This window comes from Lagenorhynchus albirostris, chromosome 7 (genome assembly GCF_949774975.1).
Source record: "Lagenorhynchus albirostris chromosome 7, mLagAlb1.1, whole genome shotgun sequence".
NCBI classification, from domain to species: Eukaryota; Metazoa; Chordata; class Mammalia; order Artiodactyla; family Delphinidae; genus Lagenorhynchus; species Lagenorhynchus albirostris.
The window spans coordinates 17,782,400-17,807,849 of record NC_083101.1 but is presented as its reverse complement, the minus strand read 5'-3'; the positions used below and the strand labels follow the sequence as shown (position 1 = coordinate 17,807,849).

At 42.7% G+C, this 25,450-nt stretch overlaps 1 protein-coding gene across 10 annotated transcripts in view; it reads right to left on the bottom strand.

The window, feature by feature from the left end:
* The window catches only part of ASTN2 (astrotactin 2), a 925,730-nt gene that overhangs the window by 145,692 nt on the left and 754,588 nt on the right, over positions 1-25,450 (bottom strand). For all 10 annotated transcript variants that reach the window (XM_060154506.1, XM_060154516.1, XM_060154507.1 and 7 more), the window contains 2 exons: positions 11,568-11,701; positions 9,877-10,025 (listed from right to left, as the gene is read on the bottom strand). In XM_060154506.1, coding sequence (XP_060010489.1) covers positions 9,877-10,025; positions 11,568-11,701 — 283 coding nt within the window. The remainder of the gene's footprint in view (positions 1-9,876; positions 10,026-11,567; positions 11,702-25,450) is intronic.

The following is a 25,450-nucleotide window of genomic DNA, read 5'->3' as shown; positions in this document are numbered from 1 at the left end:
TTCCATGCCCAGCACACCCTACAGTGTCTGGACCACAGTAAGAGCTCCATATACATGAATGAAACAAATGAGCGTGTTTCGTGAACTGTTAAAAAAACAAAATAAAACAAAACACTCGGTGACATAGAAGGCAGGTTGGGTGGCATGGGGGAATGGAGAGAATTAAGACCCTCCAAGTACCTTTTCCCTTTGGAGGCCCTTGACTTTAGAAACCTCTCACCCAAAGAGCAGCTGGAGTGACAGAAACATTTTCTGAGGACCTGAGATCAGTTCCAGATGTTTGCAGGCATGTCAGTTTGTACCTCACCCTGTAAAACATATTTCCTTCACCCTCCTCCACTCTAGCTGAGGGAGTGGGGCCGTCTCCAATGACATCACCTCCCTCAAGTTGGTCCAGGGCAGGCAGACAGCAGGCGGGTGAGGGCTCTTCTAGCTTCTCAGACAAAGAGTAGGGCTCAGCCATGGCCTGCACTGCTTGAGGAGCTATGAGTAATTTCCACGGAATTTCATAAACAGCTCCGATGTAATCACTCCATCACAGCCGCTGCTGCCACCATCCTGTCAGCTACTGGGGGATGTGAGGCCTTGCTGTCCTTTGCTTTGAGTTATTCCCCACAGAAACCCACCTCCATAACTGCTCCCCTTTGAGAAGGTCATCGGTCTAAGATGGGATGGTGAGTGTGCAGGGAGAGGGTGTGGGCGGTGTCCTTTCAGTTGTAGATTAGACTTAATGGAAACAGGGAGGGAGGGTTTAGAGAATTGTGTTGGGGATGGAGACAGGTGTCTTCTGACCCTTCGGGATATTATTCTTGACCCAGATCTAGATGAATCTAGATGAGCAGCTCATGCCTAAGCAGCTTGAAGAGATAAAGACAGGAAAAGATAGACTGAGACATAGGCAGAAGGTGGCATGAAGTAAAAAAGGAAAAAGAGGAGACAGAGAGAAAGATGTCAAGAGGGACACACATAAATAGAGGAAAAGAAGGAAGGGAGGAAGGAGAGAGCGAGGATAGAGAAAGGAAGACACAGAGATAAGAACTGAGAGTTGGCAGGAGGGGAGCCTGGTGCTGATAAGCTGGGGAGCAGCCCATCAGGCTCCCACATGCCAGGACAGAAAGGGGCACTGACCGGCTCCAGATGTTGCTGCCTTTTGTGGGCAGATGTGGGGGATGGTAGAGAGGGCCCGCTGTCTCGTGCGGGGGCCGACAGAGCCAGCTGGCCTTCCAGTCCTGAACCAAAACCCAAAGTGAACCTGGGAATCCCATGGGGAGAGAGAGAAGTCTCTGATTTTTAAAAGGTTAAAAAATATTCCAGCAGCTGACCAAAGAAAATTCAGGGGAGTGTGGTAGGAGGTTATGACGTTGGGTGAGACCCTTCCACTTCTTGTCTTTCCTTTTCTGATCCTTACAGTGAGGGAGTTGGACTCACTGCTGAGGTCCTGCTACTCTAAAGTTTTGGGATTCTCAGAAGCTGGCATGTATGACAAAGAAGCAATGAGTCTGAAGAGCTACGTTCTCTAGAAGAGCCCCCCAGCTGCCATCATACGTCTATATACTCCATCCTGCCCAGACACATAGATACCCTATATCCCCTAATTTCCATTTGCTTCTTGGTTTATTCTCAACAAGAACAAAGCACACCAGAGGTAATATCACTGGCGGAAAGATATTTGGACTTGGCAGGGAGAGCAGGTAAAGAAACCAGAGCCCCCATTCTAGCACTGACTCTCCCACTAGCTCATGTGTGTAACCTCGGGACAAGCCCCGCTCCCGTCTTCCTCAGCCTTTTTCTCCGTAGGTCAAACATGGTATTTGGATTCATTAAATTTTCTTGTGCCTCACCCCGCCTTCTTATTCCCACCCCCCTGCATCTAGCCCTGCCCAAGAGGCTGAAACCCATGCCAATTGCTCTGATGAGGCCACGGGGGAGAACCAGACGTCTGTTTTTAATATCGATGACAGATTAGCGTGCGGGGAATTCAGCCACCCCCCAAAACAAGCCCCGTCTCTGCTCAAAACAACTGGAACAGGAGGCTAGTTATGCTTGGCTTTCCCAATAGAGTCCCAGGACCGACAGAGCAATAGCTTCTCTGAAGGAAACAAAGAGGGCGCCAAACCCAGGGGTGGGGGGCAGGAGAAGGAGACAGGGAGGGAGAGTCCGCGTTTCAACAGCTAGTTCAAAAGGGTGTTGAACAGATGGCAGTCATAAAGCATGTGTGTGTGAGAGAGAGAGAATGTGTGTATGCATGTATATCTGTGCACACGCATGCGTGAGCTTGTGAATAAATAAACAATTACAGCACTGCACTCGGCTGCCAGCAAAAATCCAGAGAGATCAAAGAGAAAGCCCTCATTTCCTTATTCTGGCCTCACCTGGCCAAATGTGTGCGCAATCCTAACTCTCTAACAAAACAAGTCTTAAACCTTATTTTATTGTTTGTTTTCTTCCTAACATTGAATTTTCCTTTTTCTTTTTTTAATTCATGGAAATTAGAAGCAACTAGCATTTATCAATACTTACCATGTCTCAAGAACTGTGCTACATTTGACTCTCAAAGTAGCTAACGAAATAGGTGTTATTTTCCCCATTCCACAGATAGGGAAACTGAGACCCAGAAAGGATGTCGACTGGCCCTAGATTTCTCAGCGAGAAGTGGTAGAAACTGAAAGCAGAAGCCAGGTTTTTGGGGAAAAAAAAAATAGCCCATGCTCCTTAATTCGGCTGTAACCTCTAAGATAAAGTTCAGTCAAGTAGACTGAAATTTTCAAATTTGGTCCAAGTTCACTTTTGAGATTGTTGAGACATAGTAAAAGTGGCATGGAGGCAAAGAGATGAGGTTTCTGCTTCAGATATCCACTGCCAATCATCTACAGCATCAATTAGTCATACACATTTTAGAAGGCTTACTATATACTCAGCTAGTCTCTAGAACTACGTAAGACCTCATAAGACCACACGGTTCTCAAAGAATTAACATCAGAGTTGAAAAGTTAAAACATGTATATGCCTACCCACATACAATTCAATTCAGTGAACACTGAACATTTATGTACGTCAGGCACTGTGGAAGGATACCAAATTATAAAGACCTAAGAGTCATTATCCTGCTTCTTTAAAGACAATTGTCCACTGAAAAATTCAAGAAGTGGATGGTGGAGAGAATTAAAGTCAAGTAGCACAAGGAAGAATTAGAAGAACCTGTAAAGATGGTGGCAGGTATGTCATTATCTTCAAACTTCTGAACGGCAGCAGGAAGAAGAAGGGGTAATATCTCTGTGGGGTGTCCCCAGACCATGAACTAAAAAGAAGTTTCATCTCTATCAAAAAAAAGGAACTCTTGGATCAGAACACTGGTTCCTAGACAATCAGAAGGAAGAATCTTGGATTTCCATTTCTGGACTGGATAGAGAAACAGAGACTAGATTTATTTACCCTACTACCTGAAACATGAAGGATTTTTTTAAAAGAAAAGAACATACAACAAGTTTTCAAACTGGAAATCTGGCAACAGAGATCTTGAAATATGGAAAACAAATTCTGTGAGCCCTAACATTTCTGCAGCTTCCTGTCTTCAGAGAGTTTCTAGGTCACTGCAGGGAGATGCCTGGAAGATTCCCTAAATTGAGAAGGCAGAGTCCTTAGTCCAGGGAGATGAAAGTGACTAGAGTTTATAGGATAGAGTAATGGAGAGGGGAGAGCTGTACAGAGAGAAAATTGAAGAGATCTGTGTAGGGTCCCCTTTCAATACTCAGCAAAGTACTGGTTAATGGATGTATGTAAGGAGCCTACCAACCCAAGAGGATTAGACAGAACAATGCCCATTGCTCGTACAGGGGCCAGAAATAGTGCCCATTCCTCCCAGTCACACTGGAAAATCTCATAATTCATGGGCCACTGTGTAGAACACACTGAAGGGTCTTGTCTCAGTAGTAGGGAATAATTAGCCCTAGACTAAACACTGCTCTGGGTCCATCTAAGAAATCTTAAAAGTAAGACCCAAAAGAATCAAGCTGTTTCCAAATAACTTAACTGTGGCCCAAAACAGAGTTCAAAAATATTTATAGGAATACAAAAGTACCCAGAACCCAACAAGGCAAACATCACAATGTCTGGCATTTAATCAAAACTTACCTGGCATGCAAAGAAGAAGGAAATTCAACACATAATGAGGAGAGAAATCAACCCACTTAAACTGACCCAGAACTGATACAGATGTTAGAATTAGGAAACAAGGACATCAAAACCATTATTATAACTCTATTCTATACATCAAAAAAGTTATGACATGCCATATACTAGCCAGATCCAAATTGAACTTCCCGGGACTTCCCTGGTGGCACACTGGTTAAGAATCCACCTGCGAATGCAGGGGACACGGGTTTGAGCTCTGGTCCGGGAAGATCCCACATGCTGTGCAGAGTAACAAAGCCCATGCACCACAACTACTGAGCCTGTGCTCTAGAGCCCATGAGTCACAAGTACTTTAGCCCATGTGCCACAACTACTGAAGCCCGTGAGCTTAGAGCTCCGCAACAAGAGAAGCCACTGCAATGAGAAGCCCGCTCACCATGATGAAGAGTAGCCCCCACTCAATGAAACTAGGGAAAGCCCACGTGCAGCAATGAAGACCCAATGCAGCCAAAAATAAATAAATTAATTAATTTAAAATAAATGTTTAAAAAAACAAAAAAACAAATTGAACTTCCTAAGATGAAAATTACAATGTCTGAGACTTCCCTGGTGGCACAGTGGTTAAGGATCCTCCTGCCAATGTGCCAATGCAGGGGACAGTTTCGATCCCTGGTCCAGCAAGATCCCACATGCCCCAGAGCAACTAAGCCCATGTGCCACAACTACTGAGCCTGTGCTCTAGAGCCCATGAGCCACAACTACTGAGCCTGTGTGCCACAACTACTGAAGCCTGCGCTCCTAGACCCCGTGCTCCACAACAAGAGAAGCCACCGCAATGAGAAGCCGGCGCACCACAACAAAGAGTAGCCCCCACTCGACACAACTAGAAAAAGCCCACACACATCAATAAAGACCCAAAGCAACCAAAACTAAATAAATAGAAAATTACAATGTCTGAGTTAAAAAAAAATCACTGCATAGATTAACAGTAAATTAGACACTGCAGAAGGCAATGAAGACATAGCACTAGAAACTATCCAAAAGGAAACAAACAAAAAGAAATAATTTTTAAAAATGAAAAGAGTGTCAGTGAGATAAAGAACAATTTCAAGTGGCTAAATACATATATTTTTAGAGTCACTGAAGGAGAAACAAGATGGAGAGAGAGAAAAATAATGGCCCCAAATTTTCCAGATGGGCTAAAACAGTAAACCCATAGATCCAAGAAGCTTAATAAACCTCAAACACAATAAATTGCTAATGTAAGCAAGACACAGGAGCAACATCTTTAAATTACTAGAAGAAAAATATGCCAATCTAGCATACTGTACCCAGCCATAATAGCTTACAAAAGCAAAAGCAGAAAGAATTCATCATTAACAAACCTGAAATATAAGAAATAATAAAATTTATCCTTCAGGCAGAAAGATAATGAAATCAGATGAAAATATGGATGTATGCAAAAGAATGAAGAACACCAAAAATGTAAGTACATGAGTAAACAATAAAACTATTAATTAAATATACTTAAAGGATAATTACTCTTTTAGGAAAATAACAATGAATCATGAAACTTATGTATATGAGTAAAATGTATGACAATATAGCATAAAGACTTGGAGGAGAGAAATAAAAGTATACTATATAAGGTTCTTTTACTGTATATGAAGTGTTAGAATAGCACTTGAGGGCACACTGTGATATGTTAAATATAAATATATAAACCCTAAAGTAATCACTAAATTAACAAAAGAGTTATAATAAACCAACAAAAGAAATAAAATGGAATGATAAATACACTCAATCTAAAAGAAGATAGAAAAAGAGAAGAAAGGAAACAAAGAAAACTGAAACAATAGAAAACAAATAGCACAATGATAAACTTAAACCTAACCACAACAATATCATATTAAACATAAATGGTCTAAACACCCCAATGTAAAGATAACAATGTCAGATTGGATTAGGAAAAAAAAAAAAGAAAAAGAAAAGAATAAAGACCTAAATACATGCTGTCTACAAGAAACCCATTTTAAATATAACGGCACAAGTAATATAAGAGTAAAAAAATAAAAAATGGTAAATCATTCTAACATTAATCAGAAGAAAGCTGAGAAAGTTATATTAATACCAGAAAAAAGATTTTGGAACAAAAAATGTAACATGTATACAGACAACCATTTCACAATGATAAAGGGATTGATTCATCAAGAGAATATAAAATTACAAATGTTTATTCACTTAATAACAGAGCTTCAAAATGCATAAAGTAAAAACTGATAGAACTATAAGGAGAAACAGATATATCCACAATCATCATCAGAGGTTTCAGTACCATTCTTTCAAGTATTGATACAACAAGAAGATAGAAAATCAGAAAGGATTTAGAAGACTTGAACAACACAATCAACCAATTTGATCTAACTAGCACTCATAGAAAAACTCATCCATAAATAGAAGAAAATACATGATTTTAAACTGGACACTGAAAACAATGATAGACCATATCCTGTGCCATAAAACCAGTCTTAATAAATTTAAAATGATCCAGCAACACCACTCCTGGGCATATATCCAGAGAAAATCATAATTCAAGAAGATACATGCACCTCAATGTTCATTGCAGCACTGTTTACAATAGCCAAGACAGGGAAGCAACCTAAATGTCCATCAACTGAGGAATGGATAAAGAAGATGTGGTACATATATACAATGGAATATTACTCAGCCATTAAAAAGGATGAAATAATGCATTTGCAGCAACATGAATGGACCTGGAGATTATCATACTAAGTGAAGTCAGACAGGCAAAGACAAATATCATATGATATCACTAATATGTGGAATCTAAAAAAAAATTATACAAAGGAACTTATTTACAAAACAGAAACAGATTCACAGAGTTAGAGAACAAACTTATGGTTATGGGGGAAGGGTCACGGGGAGGGATAGATTAGGAGTTTGGAATTGACATATACACACTGCTATATTTAAAACAGATAACCAACAAGGCCCTATTGTACAGCACAGGGAACCCTGCTCAATATTCTATAACAACCTAAATGGAAAAAGAACTTGAAAATACGTATAACTGAATCACTTTGCTGTACACCTGAAACTAACACAACTTTGTTAATCAACTATACTCCAATATAATATAAAAATTAAAAAAAAATGATTAAAGTCATAAAAAGTGTATACTCTGATATAGTGGAATCAAATTAAAATTCAATGACAGAAAGTTATCTGAAAAATCCCCAAATATTTGGAAATTAAGTAACATGCATCTAAAGAATCCATGGGTCAAAGAAGAAAACAAAAGGGAAATTAAAAGGTATTTTGAACTGAATGAAAATGAAAACACAATTTATCAAAAATCTGTGGTAAGCCACTAAAGCAGTAATTAGGGAAAATTACTTGTCTTACAAGAAAAATCTCAAATCAACAACTTCAGCTACCACCTTAAAAATCTAGAAAAAAGAGGAACAAACTAAATCTAAAATAAGCCAAAGAAAAGAAATAACAAAGGTCAGAGTAGAAATCAATGAAATGGAAAACAATAGCAAAGGTAGGTGAAATCAAAGCTGATTCTTTGAGAAGATAAATTACACAACCTTCTTTCCAGATTGATCAGAGAAAAAAAGAGATGACAGAAATTACCGATATCAAGAATGAGAATGATATCACTATAAATTCCATAAATATTTAAAAAAATAACAGAATATCACAATTTTTTGCCAGTAAATTTTATAACTTACACAAAATGGATAAATTCTTTGAAATACACAAGGTACCAAAATCACTTAAGAAGAAATCCGTAACCTGAATAGCCCTATATCTATCAGAGAATTAAATTAGCAATTAAAACCTTCTTACAAGAAAAGCTCCAAGCCCAGATTATTTCACTTGTGAATTTTACCAAACAATTCTTTTTTAATACATTACTAATTCTACCCAAACTCTTTCAGAAAACTAAAAAGGATAAAATATTCTGCAATTTATTTTGAGAGGCCAGAATTATCCTGACAGCAAAACAGACACAAGCATTACCAGAAAACTACTGATCAAAATACCTGACAAATAAGGATGCAAAAATCTAAACAAAATTTTAACACAATAAATCCAACAATATACACAAAAAGATAGTGCATCATGACCATGTGGGATTAATTTATTCCAGGAATACAAGGGGTTTTTTTTTAAATCCTTTGAAAATGCATCAATATAATCTACTGTATTAACAAACTAAGAAACATAAACTATGATCATTTCAATGGACACAGAGAATTCAACATTCATAACAAATAAAGATTCAAGCACTGTGCTGGGAGTAGGACAGACTGGCTGTGGAACTTTGGGAAGGTCACAGACCTCTCTGGGATTCACTACTTGATCTATAAAAATGCGCCTGGTAATCATTCAGAGACTAATGTTAGCAACATGGCGGCATAAGAATTTTCACCCCCACCCCCCTACCCCCCCATCACCCCTCTAACAACCTCCATCAAAAAATCAATTTGAACCAATCGGAGTAATGGCATTGTGGGGACAATTTGAACCGAAAAATCAATTTGAACAGCTGTCCGTGCACAGAAATACTTCACAAGAACTAAGGTTTCTAGGTGAGGGATCATTGCACCTGGGTGAAGCACAAAACTAAGAAAAGATGCTTTGAGGAGGGTAGGAAAGATAGATTCACATTACTCTTATAACCTCTCCCCCAAGCCTGAGCAGCCCAGTGCAGAGAGAGAAACCGTCCCTGTGGAAGGAAAGAGAAAAGTGAGACCAGCTTCACTTTGCACTCCAGAGCCAGCTCCCATGGCTGTAGGTGGCTCCCAGAAGACTTCTGTGTGCATCCAGGACTCTGGCTCATCCCAGGAACTGCTGTCTCCAGGGGCTGCAGCAGCTTCCATGGCACCAGGCTCCCAGTGGGCTCCCACGAACCCAGGTCTCCAAGTCACCCTGACACCTGCCAGCTCCGAAGGCCCCCAGGTGATCTACACTTGAACCCGGGTTTCCGGCTGGGCCCAGCACTAGGCCAACTACCACCAGCTCAGGCTTTTGACCTACCCTGGAACCAGGCTGGCTCCCAGGCTCCTGACACTCCAGCACTCCAGGCCTGCCCTCATGGCCCAGCCTCAAGGCCAGCTCCCTCAGACCCAGGCTCCCTGCCTGCCATAAGCCAGACCAGCCCTGCAGACCCACCTCCAGGATGTCACAGCCTCCTGTATACTCTTTAAGTAAACTTAAAGCACTCCTTAAGATCCACTTTCTGCATCTTCTCCTGCATGTCTGAATAATTTCCAAATCCTCTTCCTTAGCATGAAAGACAACTATCTCAGTACATCTCACTAGAAAAGACAATTCCTTGAACTTCTTTATCTCAGTCCCAGAGATAATATATTTACAGATCAAGGTCTTCAAAAATGTAACCTGTAGGCCTTCCCAAGTAGAAACGGACAAATCCTTTTTTGAATTAACTAACACTTTAGTATATGACTTTGTGGATCCAATTTAGAGAATCAGAAATTCTCTACAAGTACAATTTGCTACCTCCCCCTGTAGAAAATCATACCAAAAAGCACACAGGTGTGGGAACTAGGAAACAAACACCGAACAGTGAAACTTCCCAGTGCCTTCCCAGTTCAGAGGACACCAAGTCTGCAAAGGTATTTAGAAAATCCCAGTTTCCCTCCTCTGTCACACCATCTCAACGAAAGAGGAAGTCTTGAACTTTCTACTTACCTGTGTAGAGGTCCGTATCCGTGTATTCATCCACTTTCTTGTGCTGCAGAATATAATCAGAGACCTTGGTCCCAATAGCTGGCTGGACATCTACCCACTCCAAGGAGACCACGGTGCTGGAGGGCTCTACTGCTGGGGAGAGCCGCAGCCTAGGGGGGTGACAGGGAAGGTTGTTTGTTTGCCAGCCAGTACTGTCTGGGCCCCAAGAGTTTGCACAGGTCAAGATTAAAAGCACAGCGTTCAGTCTGGCTTCAACCCACCACCATACCCCTTGTGTAGACTCAGGCAATTAATTATACCTCTTCAGCCTCCGTTTCCTTGTTCATAATGGGGACAAGAAAGAGCCACCTTTTGGATCAATGTGGAATCCAGTAAATTAATCCAAGTACATAGTGTGTGCTCACAGCAAGTTGATTAGCTTTCCATTTGTTTAAACTATATTCTCAATGATGCTTCACTGTCAATTAAATTGGCAGTGCTTTCAAACACAGTCATCTGCCAACCTCTCTGCCATTCTCTTCAATCCCCCAGTATATCAGTCAATGCTTTAATATCAATACTCCCTCACAGCGGGCAGGGATCCTGGGGAATCCTTTTACAAAGCAAGAAATAACAGAATGTTTGAAGGTGAGAACTGGGGAGGGGGTCCTCTGAGAGAGGGAAGGGCAATCCCCCCATTTCATGGAAGGTGAAAGCAAAGCCCAGAAAAGGGGATGATCTGCACAAAGTCACACAGCAAACTGGGGACAGAACCATGATGGTGACTTTGCTTGTCCCCAGCCCAGATTCCTTCTCTCTTTCCACTATATCCACTAACTCTGCAAGGACTCTTACAATGGACCCTCAGTATTGGCTCCTGCCCAGACCTCCTCCACTCATCACACCACTCTCCCTCTTAATCACACAGCCCCAATCAAGAAGATCTTCCTTTACTTCCTCAAAGGGTAAGTTTCCTGAGTCAGGGCTTTCCCATGGGCTCTGTCTTTTTCCTGAAACACGTCTGTTGCCATTTGCTGCCTGGCAAACTCTGACTCTAATGCAGGTCTTCTCAGAGAGGCTTCCCAGACTATCTCCCTCTCCTCCAACTAAAGCATCCCCTCTTTGTTCTGTCCATTAGCACATCTTTGTTTTTCTTTCATATTTTTATTATTTAAATGCTTAAACGGTATCATGCTTTCCTGTTTTTGCTTTGACATCTGTCCCCCTCACTAAACGGTCAGTTCCCTAAGTGCACAGGCTGTGCCTGTCTTGCTCATTTATGAATTCCCCAATGTCTGACACACAGCAGGTGTTCAAAACTTCTTTGTTGAATGAATGAATAATATAAAGTTTCTTAGAAAAGGTCCTACACTTTCTTTATCTCAGTAGTCCCAGTGGTCAACACAGAACTGGCAAAGCAGTAGTTAGTGCTCAGTAAACCTTTGCCGAATGGATGAGTGAAGAAAAGTAATGATGGCTGGCTTGGTGCTATTAAAATAGCACACATTGCAGTGTAAGTGTCTACCCCCGAGCCACGATTCCATTCTGCCAAAGCTCCCTGCTTTCTCGAAGAAGGAGGTAGGCCCCCAGAGACTTCAGGCATCTGGTGAAGCACCTTAGGAACAGAAGCAAGCCATGGCCTGTACTGGCAGGACAAGAGTATGAGTCCATGGAAAGGGGTGGCCAGAGGAAGAGGGGCCATACATACGTACACCGGCTGCGGGAGAGGGCTGCAGTTGGGGAGCCCACTGGCATCAAAGGCGCTGAGGTCACACCTGCACCAGTCATCGATCACGTCCCCTTTCCCTGAGCACCAGTAGGAGCTCATCAGTGCACTCTTGAAGGCCTGGAATAAAGGAGGACAAAAGAGATGATTATGACAATGGTGGAGAATGGAGAGTGAAGGTCCCAGTGGCCATGATAGTCACTGACCCAAGCTTCAGAGGAGCTCTCCTGGGCACAGGACACCATCTCTTGCATAAAGCCCCAGCATTCTACCACCAGGTTCTTCTATTTTGAGCCATTCTCCACCCAACAGCCAGAAGGATCACTGAGACAGGATAGTAACAGCATCCACTGAGAACCTCCCCTGGGCCTGACACTCTACTCTAAGTATATTAACTTATTTCATCTTCAGTACCTTACACGATAGCTGTAATAAAAATTATCATTATTTCCCATTCTACAAACTGGAAAACTGGGGCACACAGAAGGTAAGTAATTTGTCTGAGGTTCATAGCTACTAAGTGATGGAACTGAGATCTGATCCAAGATAGTCTGGCTCCAGACCCTGCCCTCCTTAACACCTTGCCACACTGCTTCTTGTAGAAATCTGACCACCTCACCACCCTGCTTTGAAACCTTCAGAGGCTCCCCATAGCCCTCAGGATAAAGTCTAAACTCCATGCTCTAGTTCCTGACCACCTTCTTAGTCTCATCTCTCACCACTCCTCTGATTTTCCTTTGCATGCTACCATCCACCCTCATGCAACCATTAACATTTCCACCAACAGTGAATTCCTGCTTATGAAAAGTGTGCTCTAAATCAGGAGACAGCAAAGTGTTTCTGCAAAGGACCAGACAGTAAATATTTTTGACTTTATGGCCAGGCAGTCTCTGCCACAATAACTCAACTCTGCCTTTGTAGCATGAAAGCGACACAAATTATAAATAAATGGGCATGTTTGTGTTCCAATAAAACTTTATTTACTAAGACAGCCGACAGGCTAGACTTGTTCTGAGGTACATTGTTTGCTGACCCTTGCTCTAAATGATGATTTATTGATTGATTATTATTATTTTGGCTGTGTTGGGTCTTCGTTGCTGCTGCGCGGGCTTTCTCTAGCTGTAGCGAGTGGGGGCTACTCTTCGTTGTGGTGTATGGTTTTCTCATTGCGGTGGTTTCTCTTGTTGCGGAGCACGGGCTCTAGGCGTGTGGGCTTCAGAAGCTGCAGAGCATGGGCTCAGTAGTTGTGGTGCGCGGACTCTATAGCTCAGGCTCAGTAGTTGTGGTGCATGGGGTTAGTTGCTCCACAGCAAATGGGATCTTCCCGGACCAGGGATCAAACCCGTGTCCCCTGCATTGGCAGGTGGATTCTTAACCACTGTGCCACCAGGGAAGTCCCTTGATGTTCTATTTAATTGCAATGTGCTTCACTGTCTCTCTCTTTCTCTCTCTCTCTCTTTTTTTTTTTTTAAATACATCCTGTCCTCTCTACTGGACTACTCAACCCCACCCCCACCTTGGAATCCAATTCACTCTTTTGGTCTCAGATGAAATCTTCTTTTCTATGGGAACCCTACCTTGACTTTCTTAAGACTGTAATCAGGCTCCTCTTCTGGACACCACAACACACTAGACCACACCTAATCATCACATTCCCTTGCCTATCTCACCCAACAGACTTTGATTCCACAAAGGGCACAGGCCATGCCTTGTTCACATGAGTGTTCCCATGGGACTGAGAACACTTATTCAGTCAATATTTACTGAATAAATGAACAGACACTGAAAAACTGATCATGAGGCTGAGGTTCAGATGTGTTTTATGCTTTCCTCACTCCATTTACACTGACATTTCAAGGCACTGGGGATTCAAAATGTTTGACGGCTCTTTTTCAAACTTGGGGATTCCAGAGAATGTTGATCTCTTACTCCTTTGCCAGGTAACAGACTACCTGCTTGCTTTCTTTTTTCTTTTAATTTTTTTTTTTTTTTTTTTACCTTCTGTGTACTTTTCCAACTAAAGCTTCACAAAACCTACTACCAAGGACACTTGATTATGCAGGTGACACTTTTTCCATCTTGCATTTTTTTGGTTGTTCTTTATTTATTTTTTGGCTGCACTGGGTCTTTATTGCTGCATGTGGGCTTTCTCTAGTTGTGGCGAGCCGGGGCTACTCTTCATTGCAGTGCGCGGGCTTCTCATTGTGGTGGCTTCTCTTGTGGAGTACGAGCTCTAGGCACGTAGGCTTCAGTAGTTGTAGCACACAGGTTCAGTAGTTGTGACTCGTGGGCTCTAGAGCACAGGCTCAGTAGCTGTGGTGCACAGGCTTAGCTGCTCTATAGCATGTGGGATCTTCCCAGACCAGGGCTCGAACCTACGTCCCCTGCATTGGCAGGTGGATTCTTAACCACTGCGCCACCAGGGAAGCCCTTCATCTTGCATTGTTGAAAAGACTCAAGTACAGCATGTTTGTGTAATGTGGGTCTGGGGTCTGCCTCCTTAGGTACTCAGAACACAGATCTAGAAGGAGAACGTGTGTATCAAGGACACTACTGTGTAAGCCTCCAACACATTCCTCTCAGTGCCTCTGATGAGAAGGCTCCAGTTATTCCTGCCATATGTCCTTACTCATATCCTCTCCAAGGGGTGAACAAATGATCCAATTTCTCCTGAATTAAGGATAGTGACCCAAAGAAATAAAAAGAATTATAAGAGCTAATGTCCATGAAGCACCTAATTATGCAGTGGAAGGTACTTTAAGGGCATTAAAGTGTCATTCTCACAATAGTCCTGAGACACAGATACTGTGATCTTCATTTACAGGTGAGAACTAGAAACCAGAACAGTGAAGAAATATTCCCAAGATCACATAGCAAGCAAATGATGGAAGCAGAATCCCAACCCAGATCTCTGTGACTCCCAAGCATAGGTCTTTTCTATTTAACCACTCAGGACAGTGGGGTTGACTCCAGGTAGGATTGCCAGATTCAGTAAATAAAAATACAGGATGCCCAGTTAAACTCACGTTCCAAATAAACAACTTTTTTTAGTATAGATATATCCCATTCAGTGTTTGCATATAAATTATGTGGGCCAGAGTCCGGCACACAATAATAGCACTGTTCTTACTACAAGTTAGAACCTAGGTTAGGAACAACATAGGTTCTCCTACTGGCACCAGAGGGGGCACTCTCATGAGGGCAGAAACCAGATGGGATGGGCCATGCTGACTGACAGACTTTCTTCTCCCTCCATTTGCCGGCTCCCTCTGATTTAAATTAACATGTACAACTGCTCGTGGTTTAAGATTCTGTAACATCTCCAGCTAGAGCTAAGGGCTTAATTATCATAATGGTGAGATCCAGGGCCATGGATGAAAGTGACACAGATGGTAAGAGATTACCTTGGACTCCAGCAAGGGGAGGAGAGAGAACATCCTGTTTTGTGTACGTGTTTTTGTTTTTGCGTGTGTGCGTGTGTGCGTGTGTGTGTGTGTGTGTGTGTGTGTGTGGTTTCTGTAATCAATAGTCACTGGAGCTTGTGAAAAACAAAACAGGAAATCTCTCTGGACTTTGTGAGTTTCACCATCCAAGCAGCTCTTGGGAAGAAACATTGCCTGTGAGTCTCCACATCCACTGGCTCTTTCCCAAACCCTGAGGAACAGAACGGGGACTGCAGGCAGTGGCCAGGCAAACCGTGGATAGAGCTCAAACACACCCTGATAAAAGGCCTACATCAAACAGGGAGCCCTCGCGAGGCAGCAGAAGCCAGCATGCATCAGCTCAGGTTCACTCTTTTCTTACATCTCCAGTCCTTGCAACACTCCATCCCGAATCCAAATAGATCCCAAGGGAGGAACAGCATAGAATGTTCCAGCTTCCAGGGACTCCATAAATCATCTAAGTGAATCTGTTTTACAGATGCACATACAGTGGCCCAGAAATGCTAGTTGGCTGGCCCAAGGTGATAGGGCAACTTTGTGGTGAAATTACTCTATTCCTCCATTTAATCCTCAAAATTACCCTTTGAGATGGGTGTCCTATTCCCATTCACAGACACATGGATGAGTAGGATTTGAACTGAAGTTCGTCTGAATTCTGGCACCCTGGACTTTCCCAGGTCGCACAGGAACTATAAATGCCAAGATTTCATCCAAAACATCCTTTTCAGCTGTTCTGCTTGTATCACGTGCTTATGTGCTGTTTGTTGTGTGCATGTGTGTGTGCCTGTGTGTGTTCTCAGAGGAAAATGAAACCTTACACTAGAGGCATTGTTGACTCCTAGCTTTTGAAAAAGTGAAGGCACTTAAGAAACAAATCCTGTACTTAATACAGGGCTAAGGGCTACATTTGCATGGTCATTGGTTTTCATGACAATGAAGGTTTGCATTTCCACTACTAGTGAATGCTTCCAACTTCTGGCTAATTAGCTAGCAAACCAAGCCCCTCAGGATGCGAAAACAGCCACAAAAATGTTAAGCAATCAAAATAAACTAGGATTTATTCTTGACTCCACTGTTACTTCCCTAATTGAACTTTGCATAAGTTATTTCTCTAGTTAAGCCTCAATTTGTCCATCTGTAAAATGAGGACACAGAAGTTTTATTTTGGAGGGTTTAATTAACTGAACTTCCTCCTCCATACTACATGACATCTAGATGCTGAGAAAGATGATGGACAAGACCCAGTCACTAACTTCAAAGGACTCACAGTCTAGTGATGAAGGCGCACACAATTACAATTAATATGGTTGAAATGCTGTGAAGTAACATGCAGGAGGTTATGGGAATACAAAGGAAGAGGACTTTCCAGCTCTAAAAACTTTGACAATGTCTTGGGAATCTTAAACTTCAAGTTAACACTCCGTATTTGATTAAGATAGATTCTTGGGACCATCTATACAGAATGTCACTAAGCCTACGAATTAAATTCCATACTCTATACTTACAATGACTATTTTTTACACTGAAAAATTATACTCAGGGGCTGACACCAAATCTGCTATTTTTGATACGGAGTTGGTTCTGCTTTGTATGACCAAAAAGATGCCCTGAAGTCCTCACTCAAAGCTTCATGAATGTGTTATCTTCAGTACTAATAAGCTTGGTCAGGTGGTGCTCAGCCCATACCAATTGAGGAGATGAAAGGCCCTCTGGAGAAAGAAACGGATTACCTTTTTGCCACCAGGCTTCCTTTTAGTACCTAACACAGTATCTAGCAGACAGCATAAGTCAGTCAATATTTGTTAAATTGAATTAAAAATTCACATGGAATGCTGAATGAAATGAACCAAGTTTATAAATGACATCATAAAGCCAGGAAAATGTGTGTGTGTGTGTGTGTGTGTGTGATGCTCTCCGTCCTCAAGATTACTTGTATCTCTCACATCAGTGAAGGGCACTCCCATCAATTTGGTGCCTCCAGACAGAAACTGAGGGTTACCTGGGCTCCCCCCTCTACCTCATAACAGGTTTCAAACCAGCTTCTCTCCCCCGGCCCCATGGCTGTCTCCTGGGTGCAGGTTAGTAATGCCTCTTCTCTAGGCAATTGTCATAGCCCCTGGACTGGCCTTCCAGCTCCAGTCTTTTCCAGCACATCCTCTCCCAGCTTTCTAAAACATCACTGCCTATTCCACCCCCTTGCCTGCACCCCTTCAAATACTCCACCACCTTGTGATTGAAGCCTCTACTTCTTAGTCTGATTTCAAAGTCCTCTTTGTTGTTCAGCCTGTGGCTTTTCTCCCATCTTCCCCTTACTGTTCCTACTCTGTGCACATACCATCTTATAGGAGCGCACTGCTTCATACCAAGCCTTTGCTCATGTGCCTTTGTCTAAAATGCCCTTTCCCCACTTATGTTTCCTTGCTGAAATCCAGGAAACTTTTTGTCCACCAGGACCCTGTCACTTGAGAGATTCCGTCTCTCTCGTCTCGTTCAATTTCTGCACGTCACAGTCCCACGCAATTTGCTTGTTTATGTGTACTTCTTGCTTATCAGACCGGGAACTCCTCCAGGCCAAGGCAATATATTTGATTCGTCTCTCTCTCTCCCCAGCTCCAACCAAAAGAGTGAACACATTGTAGGGTCCCCAAAATATGTGTTAAATTCCATAGATATATGTAATAGGATGCTTGGCCAAAGAATAAACTTGCATACTTGCTGGGTTTTTTTTTTCCAGCAAAAGAGATGACAGAAGTGCAATTGGTCACCTTAAAAAGACTAAATTCCTTGATATCATTGAAAAGGGGTCAGGGTGGTGTATGGACGTAGAATCTCTTTTGGAGGCATTTGGGATTACTGCTTGGAGGAGAGTAGGTTGATAGTTCTTTGCCCAGGAAGTACTTGGGTCTAAAATAACATGCTCCTATGTTCCTAGAGAGAGATGGGAGGAAGGGAAGTGGGTGACATTCTAGTTTTGTAGGAAGACTAATTCCTGAGCCCACGCTGACCACATTTGATTGGTCAGGAGGGACTAGGATTGATGAACATATAGAAGGGTTGACGAGGACATCATAGCAGTGCTTGTGCAGAGGCAGAAATAGTGGTTTACAACCTGGCCTGGACCTCTCGGATAGGACCTACCTGAGCCACCTGCCTTTCAGTCATCAGCACACCCCCTAGAGTGGCTATAGGAGATGCGAATCACTCATTGCCCTGGTAGTTACAGGAGTTGGAGACCAGGGGGCTGGAGCCCCCATTTGTCGGGAAAAAAATAAGTAATGCTGGTGTGTCCTGACAGTGAGGAGATTAACTGGTCATCTCGTTACAAATCAATGACTGCATACTTAAGCAGCATGTGTGAGAACATTTGGGAAGAGAAGTGGGTAATGTTAGTTGACCTAAGATTTCTTATTCCCAAACAGAGCAGGAAGGCAGGTGTGGTGACTTTAAAACATGACCCTAAATATCTCTGACATTTCCCTCACCGTGAGGCGGGATCCAGGTTCTCTCCCCTTGAGTCTGGGCTCTACAATTGCTTGATCAAAATAAGTACGGCTGCTTCAATTTCTGGGCTCAGGCCTTAAGAAACTGGCAGCTTCCACATCATGCCTCTTGGAATGCTCACTCTTAGAGCCCAACCACCATGCTGTGAGGAAGCCCAGACCACATGGAAAGGCCACATGTAGGTATTCCAGGCAACAGACCTAGCTGAGGACCCAGCCAACAGCCAAGGTCATCTGCCAGATGGGTGAGCCATAGACACCTGCTGACTGCAGCCACATGAGGGAACCAAGTCAGAAGTGCCCAGCTCAGCCCCGTCAACCCCCAGAACCATTAAAGACAATAATAAAATGATCATTGCTTTAAGCCACCAATTTTGGTGATTGCGTAGGAATGAATAACTGGAACCGCAGGTAATCCACTTCTGAATAATCCTGAAAGATTACTTAGAAGAGGTAGCAACTAGGGAGCAGCTGATCAAAGGGAAGTAGGCACCTTAAATTACATACTTATCCCAGGAGTTAGAGGGCTCTGAAGTGCATACACACATACTCATTGCCCCAGATCCCTGGCATTTCAGACCTGAAAGAGTCCTGAAAGGTGAAACTGGCCTTCACAACTTTGCACAGACTAAGGGGCCCAAAAGGAAAAGCGACCTGTCCAAGTTTACACCACAAGAATCTGTCAGAAAATAAACTAAGTTTTTCATATCAACTAACATTCACTATATAAGGCTGCTTACCTTTGGAACTGGCTTCAAGCCACTAATCTGTTATGCTTTTAGATAGGAAACAAACATAACAGCAACATTTACTGAGAGTGTCATAAGCATTTTAATACACATTATCTCATTCAATCCTGTCAATAGCCTTATGAAGCAGATTCTGCTGTTACCATCCCCATTTTACAGGTGAGGAAACTGAGGTCTGAAGGGTGAAACAACCTATTCAAAGTCACCCAGCTAAAAAGTGGTATAACAAGGATTTGAACACAGGTCATTTGCTCCTACCATCATGAACAATATTCTCACTAACTAGAGGATATTAGGAACAGCACTTAACATTTATTGAGTGCTTACTACAAGCCAAGCACTGTTTTAAACACTTTGTATGTATTCCTTCTCACAACAACCCTAAGTACTTTAGACATGTTAACTCATCTAATTCTCCCAACAACCTGTGAGGCAGGCATGATTATTATGTTCCATTTTACATTTATGCCCAAGATCCTAGGGCTGGTGAGTGGTACAGCCAGGATTTGAACCCAGGGAGTCTGGCTCTAGAGCCTGTGCTCTAAAACACCAAGCCTCCAAACACACAATCCATTTTTAAAAAAATGTTATTTATGTTCCTGATTCCCCCCACCTTTAGCATATACTGAGATTTTTCACTGTACCTAAGGGAATGGGCCAATGAAAATGCTATAGGTAACTGCCATTTACATTCAAGTCAAACGTGAGCAATGTTATATAGTTCAATGTAACAGAAGCCTCAGGAGTGAATAAAGTCTCACAGGAAGAGGCTACAGAGCTCAGACACAAGAATCCCAGGGAACTCTAACATTTTCTGCCTAACTTGCTGTGTGACCTCAGTAAGTCATTTACCCTCTCTGGGCCTTATTATCACCTGTATTTTCTTCAACTTGGACATACATTCCACAGCACTGCTGGTTCTAATCATTTTCTGATTTGTGTTCTGGATTTTGCTTTTTCTCAAAGCTGTCCACAATTTTCCCACCCCCTTTAAAAGTTCTCATCCCAGATATACTGCCTGGGATTCTTAAAAATTCATGCCAGTAGGCAAAACCATGGGGACAGTAAAAGGATCAGTGGTTGGCAGGGGTAGGGGGAAGGGAAGGATGAACAGGGGGAGTGCAGAGGATTTTAGGGCAGTTAACCTGTTCTGTATGATACTATCACAGTGGATACACATCATTATACGTTTGTCAAAACTCACAGAGTGCACACCAAGAGTGGACCTTCATGTAAACTTTGGACTTTTGGTGATAATGATGTGTCAGTGTCAGTTCACTGACTGTAACAAATGCATTACTGTGGTGTGGGAGGACTCTCTGCAGGGGAGGGAGTGTATGGGGACTCTGCACTTTACACTGGGATTTTGCTGGGAACCTAAAACTTCTCTTAAAAATAAAGCCTATTTCTAAAACTCCTGCCGGAACACTCTATGACATAAATCACAGCAAGATCCTTTTTGACCCACCTCCCAGAGAAATGGAAATAAAAACAAATATAAACAAATGGGACCTAATGAAACTTAAAAGCTTTTGCACAGCAAAGGAAACCATAAACAAGACAAACAGACAACCCTCAGAATGGGAGAAAATAGTTGCAAATGAAGCAACTGACAAAGGATTAATCTCCAAAATTTACAAGCAGCTCATGGAGCTCAATATCAAAAAAACAAACAACCCAATCCAAAAATGGGCAGAAGACCTAAATAGACATTTCTCCAAAGAAGATATACAGATTGCCAACAAATACATGAAAGGATGCTCAACATCACTAATTGTTAAAGAAATGCAAATCAAAACTACAATGAGGTATCACCTCACACCAGTCTGAATGGCCATCATCAAAAAATCTACAAATAATAAATGCTGGAGAGGGTGTGGAGAAAAGGGAACCCTCTTGCACTGTTGGTGGGCATGTAAATTGATAGAGCCACTATGGAGAATAGTATGGAGGTTCCTTAAAAAACTAAAAATAGAACTACCATATGACCCTGCAACTCCACTACTGGGCATATACCTTGAGAAAACCATAATTCAAAAAGAGTCATGTACCACAATGTTCATTACAGTTCTATTTACAATAGCCAGGACATGGAAGCAACGTAAGTGTCCATTGAGAGATGAATGGATAAAGAAGATGTGGCGCATATATACAATGGAATATTACTCAGCCATAAAAAGAAACAAAACTGAGTTATTTGTAATGAGGTGGACGGACATAGAGTCTGTCATACAGAGTGATGTAAGCCAGAAAGAGAAAAACAAATACCGTATACTAACACATTTATATGGAATCTAAAAAAAAAAAAAAAGTTCTGAAGAACCTAGGGGCACGACAAGAATAAAGATGCAGATGTAGCGAATGGACTTGAGGACATGGTGGGGGAAGGGTAAACTGGGACGAAGTGAGAGAGTGGCATGGACATATATACACTACCAAATGTAAAATAGATAGCTAGTGGGAAGCAGCCACATAGCACAGGGAGATCAGCTCGGTGCATGGTGACCACCTAGAGGGGTGGGATAGGGAGGGTGGGAGGGAGGGAGATGCAAGAGGGAGGAGATATGGGGATATATGTATATGTATAGCTGATTCACTTTGTTATAAAGCAGAAACTAATACATCATTGTAAAGCAATTATACTCCAATAAAGATGTTAAAAAACAAAAAAAACTGCCAGTTAACATCTTCTCTGTAGAAGAGGCCCCACAGACGATGAGCATGTCATTGATGGTTTTTGAGGAAAGGGGGGAGTGGGATGAAGAAGAGAGACACCCCTATTACGCATTTCTTTACTCTAGGTCTGGTGCTGGGACATCTGTCTCTTAGCTCCTATAAGACTCCTAGCAACCTGTGGATATGGCAGCTCTTACTGTTCCCAGTAATCCGTACAGATGAGCCAATGTAGGATCAGAGAAGAGATACCAGCCCAGGTCCCGCAGATTGAATGCAGCAGAGCAGAGGGCCTCTAACTCTGAATCCCAAGCTTTGCCCCCTGACCTCCCTTACCCTACCCCTCAGTTTCAGCCTCTGAGTTAGATCCCCTCACTCACAAGGCCCCACAGTAAAGGAATACTAATAGGCAAGGACCCATTTCCTTATGAGAAATTGTGCAGCTCAATCTATAGCTCTATAAATCACAGGAACGACACCTAATTTCCCCTGTCAGGATAAAGTTTGCTTTTCAAGCCATTCTCGCCTGAATGATGAGAGCCTGACAGAACAGCTTGTTAATTTGGGCGACAGGGGGAAGACGTTTAGGGGCAGCCAAACCCCTTCTTGCCACACTTACCTCTGCTAATGAAAAAATATTAGAGAAATAAATATACAACCCACTGAGACGTTCCTACACAGGGCTCTGTCAGCTGTCTGTTTCCCAAGATGTACAGAGACAGGATGATATGGTTATATGATCTTCAGACAAGGAGCTATTTTGCTTGTCAGTTCACTCCATATTTTAGCTCCCATCCATCTCACGTAGAGGATGAAGTGCTGGGTTTTAAAGCATTAAAAATAACAGGGAGCATTTTTGAGCAAACCTATATGCCACACACAGTGCTCCGTGTTTGCCATGAGGAGTTATTTCATTTGCACAGCAATGCCACGATTTAGTACCTCTATCACTCCCATTACACAGAAGATGAAACTGAGGCCTCAGGGAGTCTGGGTTCCTTGCCCATGTCACATAGCCAATATTTGGCAGAGCAAAATTCTAACTTAAATGTGTCAAATTCCAAAACCTGAATGTTTTACCACTGAGCTAATTTAATCCTCATAATAAGCCCGTATATTAGGTTGCATTGTCTCCATGCAATCTTTGAAAAAGTTGAAACTTTAAAAAGATCTGGGGACTTCCCTGGTGGTCCAATGTTTAAGACTCCACGCTCCCAATGCAGGGGGCCTGGGTTCGATCCCTGGTCGGGGAACTAGATCCCGCATGCATGTCGCAACAAAAGATCCCCGCACGCCGCAGTGAAGATCCCACAGGCCGAAACTAAGACCCAGTGCAGCCAAATTAATTAATTAATTGGGCTCGTGTGATCAGGTGACTTGCACAATGTCACCAACCTAGGGTGACTCAGATTCCAACACATCACCTCCTGCCACCATGGTTTTTTTTTTTTTTTTTTTTTTTTTTTTTTTTTGCGGTACGCGGGCCTCTCACTGTTGTGGCCTCTCCCGTTGTGAAGCACAGGCTCCGGACGCGCAGGCTCAGCGGCCATGGCTCACGGGCCCAGCCGCTCCGCGGCATGTGGGATCTTCCCGGACCGGGGCACGAACCCGTGTCCCCTGCATCAGCAGGCGGACTCCCAACCACTGCGCCACCAGGGAAGCCCCACCATGCTTTTTACACCCTATTTTCCAGCTACGCTTTCTCACCTCTCGCCTCTTACATGCTATTTTCTCTCCTTGGAACACTCTTCCCCCATCTAATAATTTCCCCCACTGACCAGGCCATCAGCTCTCAGCTTGGAGACCACCTCTTGCAGTCCCTGGTCCCTGGGATAGAACCCTTCCTTTGTAACACATCTCTTCCCACCTTCCCCTATTACAAAACTTATTTTCCTGTGTTGTATTTTATTGTCTGTGTCATTGCTTGTCTGTCTCTCCTAACAGACTGTACAAATTGAGGTTGGAGCCCTGTCTACTTTGTTTACCATTTAATCCCTAGTGCCTGACAGAGTAGGGGCCCAGTAATTGATTAATCAATTAGTCTGTCATAAGTTAATTAACGTTAAGAACCCTAATCCTGTCACATCTCTGTCCCTTTGCCTCCTGTTGGCTTAGCTTGGAAGATTTCTCCTTTGCCTGGGGCCTCAGGATAATCCTGGGCTCTTAACCTCTGCCATGCTCCTACTAGATGCTCACTTTACTCCTGAGACCAGCCCAGGAGATCTAAGCGCCAAAGTTCTTGACCCAAAAACCTTCCACACCCTCCAGTAAAATATGGAAGGGCTTTTGAGCTTTTTGTACAAAGCATCCCAAAGATCAGAAGGAACAAGTGCAAAATTACTTTGAAGACTCTTTCTTAAATATTTATGCAAATTATACTCAATAGACTTTGATTGCTTTTAATATTAAAACAATGGAGTTTTCCCCAAAGTGTTTCTCATAGTATGATTCCTGGCCCTCTTGCCTCATTAATGGCCTGAAACACTTATTAGAAATTCAGATTCCCAGGCCAAACTCAACCCACTGAATCGGAATCTTGGGAGAGGTGCTATAGAACCCATGATTGAATACACTCCCAAGTAATTCTTAGGTATTATTAAGTTCAAGAATCTCTGATCACTTTATCCTGTGGCTTTAGATATATCCTGGCATATCATAGTGTATCCCCCTGAGTCAGGGTACTTCAGTTTGAGAATAAAAACTGACAGGATTTTTAATAGATATGCTTCAGGTTATCAGATGCAAGGGATGGTTTGGTGTGCATATCTGAACTAAACAAAAATAACCCTGTTGTTTTGGCCAAGAGTAGTGGGACCAAAACTGGCCCAAACTGGAACAATCACATATTTTCCCTGGGAATTTAGATTCAAATGTTCATTGCTCTGAGTGCTTGAACTGGTATGAGATGCAAGGCTAGGCTTGGCTAGGCTGGGCTTGTCATGTCGAGCCACATGGATGGAAACCAGAAAAGGTGGGAGGCGGGGGAGGAAGGAAAGGAGGAGAGAGAGGAGAGAGAGGAGAGAGAGGAGAGAGAGGAGAGAGAGGAGAGAGAGGAGAGAGAGGAGAGAGAGGAGAGAGAGGAGAGAGAGGAGAGAGAGGAGAGAGACAGACACCAATCAACTGCAGAGGGAAACAGAACGTCAGGCTCCAGGATTACTGCTGACAGTGGCTTCCTGGATGCTGGTAGCTCAGCTGCGCTCTCTGTCCTTGAGTTACATGAGAAATCACTGTATCATTATAATAATTTCTCCATTTTTTGCTTAGACTGTTTCAGTGGGTTTCTCTTTTCACCAGTAAAAGAGCTATGACTGAGACAAGTATAAAGATTCTGTTTCCTAGCCTGGCACACAGGGCCCTTCACACAGTGATGCCACACAATCTCCTTAGCTCATCTCCCACAACTATAGTCTTCCTTGGTCCTACATAACATCTACATTAAACCACCTGCCATGGACCAGATAGGCAACACACTTTGATGCCACTGTGTCTTTGCACATGATTTCC